The sequence below is a fragment of the Corvus brachyrhynchos genome, unplaced genomic scaffold (genome assembly GCF_000691975.1).
Source record: "Corvus brachyrhynchos isolate BGI_N302 unplaced genomic scaffold, ASM69197v1 scaffold293, whole genome shotgun sequence".
NCBI lineage: Eukaryota > Metazoa > Chordata > Aves > Passeriformes > Corvidae > Corvus > Corvus brachyrhynchos.
In genome coordinates, this window is record NW_008237410.1 from 2,610,313 (window position 1) to 2,617,783 (window position 7,471).

The 7,471-nt window shown below is 40.4% G+C and overlaps 1 protein-coding gene across 1 annotated transcript in view; it reads left to right on the forward strand.

Annotated features, from left to right (window-relative positions):
- Position 1: 1 nt before the first annotated feature.
- RIPK2 (receptor interacting serine/threonine kinase 2) overlaps positions 2-7,471 on the forward strand; it is a gene marked incomplete at its 5' end in the record, with an annotated part of 20,204 nt that continues 12,734 nt past the window's right edge. Inside the window, 4 exons of the mRNA XM_008631219.2 lie at positions 2-45; positions 3,243-3,396; positions 4,560-4,715; positions 6,996-7,153. Coding sequence (XP_008629441.2) covers positions 2-45; positions 3,243-3,396; positions 4,560-4,715; positions 6,996-7,153 — 512 coding nt within the window. The remainder of the gene's footprint in view (positions 46-3,242; positions 3,397-4,559; positions 4,716-6,995; positions 7,154-7,471) is intronic.

Sequence of the window (7,471 nt, forward strand, 5' to 3'; positions counted from 1 at the left end):
GGCCCGGTGGGCCCTCAAGTCCCTGCAGGGGCCGCTGCTAGACAGGTAACGGGGTGGGCAGGGGGCCCGGCTTGGGGCATCGCCGGGGGAAGGGCCGAGCTGAACCCGCCTTTCCCTAAACCAGCCCCCGGCAAGGCGTCCAAGTGCCGGTCGAAGATGCCGGCGTGGCTTTCTGAGGTCTGTGGATCACATCCTGGTGTTTCGGTGGCAGGCTTCCTTTAATTCCACGGGGAAAGGGGATCCCACGAGGATGATTCAGCTTGGGCCAAGAGAAAGCACGGGCCGGCCCCGGAGCTTCCTCTCTTTCGATTATTGTAAAGGGGTGGTTTCGGTCTCGGTCTGTGAGACGCTACGTTGTTTCTTTTGGAGGTTTTTTCTTCTGCACTGTGCACCTTGAGCCCTCCTCAAGGTGGGATTGACAGAGTTTGGCTTCTTGCTGGGTCTGGTGGTTGCTACCCATTTTGCTGAGGTATCAGCAGGATGCTGAAGTACAGTGATTACTATAGATTTGGTGTTTACATAGGGAGAGGAATGGGGAGTATACTGTTCTATCCACTAGAGATTGCTTCTAGCTTCCAGGATAAGCTTCTCTGAGACAAAGCAAAATTATTTTTCCCCCCCCAGATCTCACAATACTGAGAGAAGCTGATTTTAAAATAATAGGCTTGTAGGCCCCCCTGTACAACTGGTATTTTCCATATAACAATCGGTTTCCCCATTTTCCAGGTACCCAAGTGGTAGCATGCTTATTACAGGAGCTGTCACTCCATGTAAGGGGACAGCAAGTTGTACTTTTTCATTCGTCTCTGTCTTATTCAATCCCCATAGTTCCAATTTGTTAACGTATCACAGCAAATTTGCCTCTTCTTACACTGTCTGAAGCCTGCCTGACTGTAAACCTTACTCTGAGTCTTATCTTGGTGTCGTCAAGCTTTATTGCCTCAGGTTTCTTTGATCTAGTTTTAGGCCCTTAGGTAGGATAGCTTCACTCAGAAAGGCTTCTAGTCTTGTGACCCAATATACTAGAATATAAGACAAGTTGTTTGAAGCTCTTTCACCACTTCTTACCCAGGTGTGTATATACACAGGCTGTATCTCTGAAATCTTGCCAGAAATGGAATCTCAGTTATGTTGTGTTTTCTGATAAGTTGGGGGGTGGGGGCAGAGTGGGTGTCGTGGGGTTTTTCTTGTTTTGGAATTTTTTTAAAAATTTAAATGTCTGCTGGAATCCCTGTTAATTGGAAATACAGCATTTATCCACAGAACTCAGTTGGGAGGAAACACAAAATACTATTTTTAGCCTTGCAAGAATTTGGATTAGTGGGACATCTAACCTGTGAAATTGTGATTAAAAGGGCAAGTGAGATAATCAAAATAATTCAGTCACCTACCACATATCATGCAAAGCCCAGAAATGCTATCAGAATACTGAAAGCTGTAAAAAAATCCATTATACCCAAGCCTCTGCTTTGTTGGTTGTATAGTAGGCAATATAAAATGCCAACCTGTAAGTGTTGTCAAGAAAAGGGATGAGTTCATGGTGCCATTAATTGCCCAAGTGGGAAATGTGTGCTGTGCATCCCAGAATATGTATGTGACGAGCCAAAGAGCAAAGCCTGTCGGGAAGCTGTTGTGGGAATGTACTCATTCAGGCATTACTCAGTGCCCTTCTGGTACAGAGCAGACAAAGGTGAAGTGACTGACAGACACAGGAATAGACTTCAGTATGTTGCAATTTGTTTCCCTGCCACAGCTGAATCCCATCCAAATGTGCCTTACTGTCTGGGAAACCCCTAGCTTCCTCAAACCTAGTCATTTCTGGAGAGAAGGAGGAAGGCATAGAGTTTTGTCTTCCATCCCATGCTTTTCTCAAAGGCTGCCAATTTACTTCTGTCATTTCCTAGAGTTTCGTATAAGTCTTTTTCCATCACATAGATCAAAGGACCTTAATTTAATATCCATCTAAATTCAAAGTTTCCTGCTGTTAAGATCTGCAGGCTTTAGTTCACAAGGCTTCCTCTTTTCCCAGTATATCCTGATGGCCTTTTCTTTGTGAGTGCTAAATCCACCTTGATGGATCCAGACTGCTGTGAGTGCTTCGGGGTGTGGCCTGAGCTCGATGGGCACAAGCCGGCTCTCACCCCAGAGCTGTGCTGTGCACGTAGCTCGGTGCTGTGCTGAACAAATTGTGATGGGCATAGCCCTGGCCCCAGCACAGCCCTACTGCTTCTGAGTCAGACTGGCTCATATCCAAAGGATCTATCTCAAATGTGCTGTAAATGTCCTGTATTTGAATATCCTAGTCATGTACTGTACCGGTCTTCACTGGTATGAGATCTAAATCCTTTTTTTGCTGAATTATGCTTCATGGTCCAACTATCCTCACTGACAACAAACCCATTTTTTTCAAGACTATTTGAGATATAAGGCATACCAAATAGTTTCTATTTTTAGGGATAGAATCATACTCAATCTTAAATAAAACTTGACGTTCTCAAATCCATGTGCTGCAAGGTCTGAATTTGTAAAGATGCATCAAACCCACATTTATGAGGAGTTTTGAGGTAACAGGGAGGATCCACACAGTCAAATTCAGGCATCCAAACACGATGAGGCTGGTCTATTCCTGCTTCCTGTGCATCTAGGGAATGTTTTTTCCAGAGAGTGATTCAAAGCAGGGGCTCAGTTTGAAGGAATGATTTATGCAAAAACAAAGCATAGGTAATTTTTCCTTCAGAAGTTCAAAAGTGCTTTCCTTTAGCCCCTATTATTTTAGCATACATCAGAGTCCACTAAATGTAAATGGTTGGAGAATCCTGAGTATTAAAATCTCCACTCTGTAGGAGATAAATTTTGGGCCTGAGTGAAAACTCAGGGTTTGAAGATGTTTAGCAAAGTAGGACAAATGCAGCTGGTTGTTACCTTTGTGGTTACAAAGAACGATGGAAGCTGGAAGTTCTGACTGTATCCTTATTTACTGGAAACATGGATGAAATGTGTGATGGAAATAGAGAGATTTGTGTGGTACGACAAAACCAGGGAAGCTGTCTTGTCTTTGCATTTGCAGATTCTAATTTGTCTTACACTGTCTTGTTCTCAAAACATCATGGTAGAAATGAAGAGGTGGTGGCACTGCATACAGGGATAAAAATGACAGAGAATATAGTGAACCCAGCATTTGCTTTGAGTTTCCTAGTACTGGTTTGGTAATGTATTTTATTTGTTTGCTTGTTTTCTTTAAGCGATAGAAACCATCTTTTAAAAGAAGCAGAGGTATTACACAAAGCCAGGTTTAGTTACATTCTGCCAATTTTGGGAATTTGCAACGAGCCTGAATTTCTGGGGATAGTGACAGAATACATGACAAATGGGTCATTAAACCAGCTATTACATGGGGTAAGTGTACTTACGGTCTTCAAATACGATACTTGGCTGCTTCAAGTAGATTGCAATTTCCATACTTAATTAGTATAGTAAAGTATTTTATTTATAATATTTCACATTAAAAGACGCTCATTATCCCTAGTAGTTTTTGGTGCTCAGATAGACCTTTTGTATCTCAAAAAGACAACTAAACTCAGCCAACTTAGGTTTTGTTAAACTTTTTCCTTTAATGTTGTGACCTATAACTAGCTTTATGTTGCAGTGTTACATACAGTCACTTTAAAAATCTCAGTTGTTCTCTAATTAGATTCTGAAATACTTATGCTTGCTTCAGTCTGGCTTTCTGAAGTACTGCCAATACAAATATTGATTCTCTTTTCATGAATTTGAATATTTAAAAAAAAAATAAGATTTTGATGTTAGTTTATAGAAGCCAAATATTGCTAACATAAACAGGTATGAATATTTCTAACAGATCTTACTCTCTGAATAAATTCTCCTGTGCTGAACTCTCAGTTGCTTCCATTAGCTTGGCCTGAACACAGACTGTTGCTATGCAAAGCTACTGCAGTTGAGTCTCAACAGCGCTGAAGTCTCTTCTCCACCTTTAATCAATACACATCTTGTGCCTTAGAGAGCTCAACTGTGTGTTTTTCATAAAGGCATTAGTGCCAATACAACTTTTAAGATTTCAGTTGAGTTTTACTGCATTTTTCTTGCTGTATTATTATTTATAAAGGTAGTATTTTGTGCATAGTTTCAATACAGCGCTTTTATTCCCCAATGTCAATTGAAGATATGATTGCCATTCTTTGTGAAGGACTCATAAATTGTGGGTTGCAAGTTTCATGCAAAAGTTCATCTGTAATTCATATTTCCATGTGAATGAGTAATGTAGCAAATTTTCAACATCATATATAGCAGTCATGAACTATTATGTGAATGTTAGCAAATGGAAACATAGCACTGCATAATTATTATTTTTTAATAATGTTTGTTTTAACAGCTAATGAGTCTTAATGCTCTGTTACAGTTTTTTAAGGAGTTTGTGTAATGTATGTTTTGAAAGATTACTGCATGCCCAAGTCACTTTCTTCTTCTTATAAAATAAGTCTTTGTGTGTGCTGTTAGGTCAGAACAGAGGATATTCTCATTTTGTGGTTTTATCTTGGCAGAAAGATATATATCCTGACATTCCCTGGTGCCTGAGATTCCGCATTCTTTATGAAATTGCTTTGGGAGTAAACTATTTGCACAACATGAATCCTCCATTGCTGCACCATGACTTAAAAACCCAGAACATTTTGCTGGATGATGAGTTTCATGTAAAGGTAGGGTTATTTAATTCTTGTGTTCTTCAGCATCCTGAATGAGTGAAAGTGTTTTCATTATTGTAGAGGAGGAAGGGTGAGGTTGTGGCCACACGGATGTAACTGTATGGTGGACTTTTTCTTCTATCCTTGCAGACAGAACTTTAGAGTTTTTCTTTTGAAAACTCTGTATTAATCAGTTGTGGATTTAACCTATCTGAAAAGACCAGAAAGATAGAATTTGGGCTGTTTCTGCTATAGCAGTAGCTGATACTCAGTAGTGGTGACACTTTTTTGTTAGCATTCCAAGGGTAGCTACATCTGGCCCTTTCTGAGAAGAAAATAGAAAGTGTTCCTGCCCGAGATGCTCTGACAAGTTACTTCTGGTAGGCAGAAGGTCAAATTCAAATGTTAAGGCTCCATTTGATACTTGTCATGCAATATGGACATATCTATTCTGTTGGTGTAATACAAGAACAGAAAAAACATGCCTGCAGAATCTTACCATGTTGGAAGGTGGTTTTTGTGAAGCTCCTTAGAACAAGCAAACATACATACAGAAGTATCAGTAGTTTAAAACTTTAATTTTGCCTTTTAAAATATCACTGCCATGATGTGAAAAAGAGACTAAAAGTACTTCTGACAAAATGTTTAGGTGCTTCCATAATTGCAAGAGTTGGGTTTGTTGTTTTCATGTTCTTTTAAAAGATCTTCTGTTTTTATAATTGATAGAATATGTTACTCAAGTAACTGGAAATAAGAGATACTTTGCACTGAATTTATACTTGAAAAGTGAATGCTTGAGTTGTTACCGTAAGATGAGTTGTTACCGTAAGATGAATCTCCTTGTGAGTCCTTTGAGCAAAGACCCGCTGCTGATTTCTTCTTTCTTCGTTGCACAGAAATTTTTCTTGGCAGCAAAGTGCCTCACGTGGCTTTGTCTCCGCTCACACCCTCAGCAGGTCATACTTTCTCCCACTCAGTTGTGCTGGTATTGCCATCTCTCGAGCTTCCTGACAAACCTGATCAGGGAACTGGTCCAAGTCATTTTTTTATTCACTCTTTTTAATCCCTAACAGCTTTGGTGTGGCCTGGTGCTCTGCCTGACCACATCTGAACAGTTTGTTTGCTGAGGCAATTGAAGGGAAGAGGTTAACTCTTGCATACCTGCCCTGCCTCCTATAAGGAGTGTCCTTAGGGTTTTTAGTGAAGCAAGATTCTCTAAATTAGTACAGTTGACAGGAAATGCAAACAAGGTTATAATGCATGCCAAATAGAAGAAATATTGCATATGTGTAAAAGTAACACCATTCACAGAGTGCTTCTGGCTGTCCCTGATCTACTGAATGAGCAAGAGTTAAGACCAGTTACAATGAGGAAGGCTTGATGAGAGTGAGTTGTAGAGAAGAAAGGTCATTGTGGATTTGGATGTATGCTCTTCAGAAAGCTTGTTTCTGTTACCTTTGTTGCCTTGCACAGGCTTCTTTGTTGAAAATATTTGCTATTATGCAAGTACTGGACAAGTGCAGAGCTGGTAGCTGGCTGCTTATCTGCCTCCCATGTATGCCAGACACTGCAACTCAGCCAGCAAGTGTATTCTGCTAAATGTTTATCTCTCTAGCCATAACCTAATCTGACGTCTGGCACCCTGGCTCATGGATGTCTGAGGATGTAAACTGAAGTCAGTTACTTCTTCATGTAGATGAACTGTATCCTGTAGAAAGGAGCAAGGCCCCAGAGTGCATAGTAAAGAAAATACTCAGCAACTTTTTGCAGCACACAATTTCAGAATATCAAATTTATTCATTCAAGATTAATATGTCATCGCTTTGGAAGAGAGGTGAAGTGCCCTAAAATTTTTCTGTGAGGGGAAGTGCCTCGGGATATTGGCAAGCTGAGTTCTGCACAGCTATTATGATTTATACTAAACTTGTTCTTTCTTCACAACCAGGGAGCTACAAGTGATCAATGATTTTTTGTTTGCTTTTTTTAGCACAAGGAAGTGATTTTCTTCATGTGGCACAGCTAGCTACAGCAGATTCCTCAGCCATAGTGTACATGAGTCCTTCCTTAAAAGAATAGGATAGGGGAGTGCTGTAGGGACAGCATGAGTCATGACCTGGGAATGCTTCATGGACTGGAGTGCATGTTTCCTGTTGCTAGGTGAACCACATACCTTTTGTGTGTCAGGTTAAGAGCTTTGGGTGATCCCTTCTTCTGGGCATATTTCAAGAATTTCTAACAACTGTCAGCAGATAAATCCAGTTTTTCTTCTGAGAGCAACTGATTTGACCTTTGCAGATTGCAGATTTTGGCATGTCCAAATGGCGTGTCATATCCATGTCGCAATCACGAAGTGAATCCTCTCTGCCGGAAGGAGGGACAATTATCTACATGCCACCTGAGGATTACAACCCCACTCAGAAAACCCGGGCAAGTGTGAAACATGATATCTACAGGTAACTCCTGTTGTTCTCTGGTGGGGTTTGAAATCTGAACTCAGATTGGATTTACTGAACTTAGATTTTAACATATTCTCATCAATTTTATTATTTTCAGTGATAATATCATAGTTGTATAGGCAAAATGAATGGGGAAGTAAAGAATTGAGCGATAGCTGGATTTAGTGACTCACTTATTTTGTGCTGTGACAGGTGTAATGCTCCAAAATTAAGCTGAGACTACAGAAATAGGTAGGGGAGACTGGTTTCTGTGAATGAGCATACATGTACAGACAGTGTAGGGGAAGAAGAAAGACATTCACACCATTAAGTCAA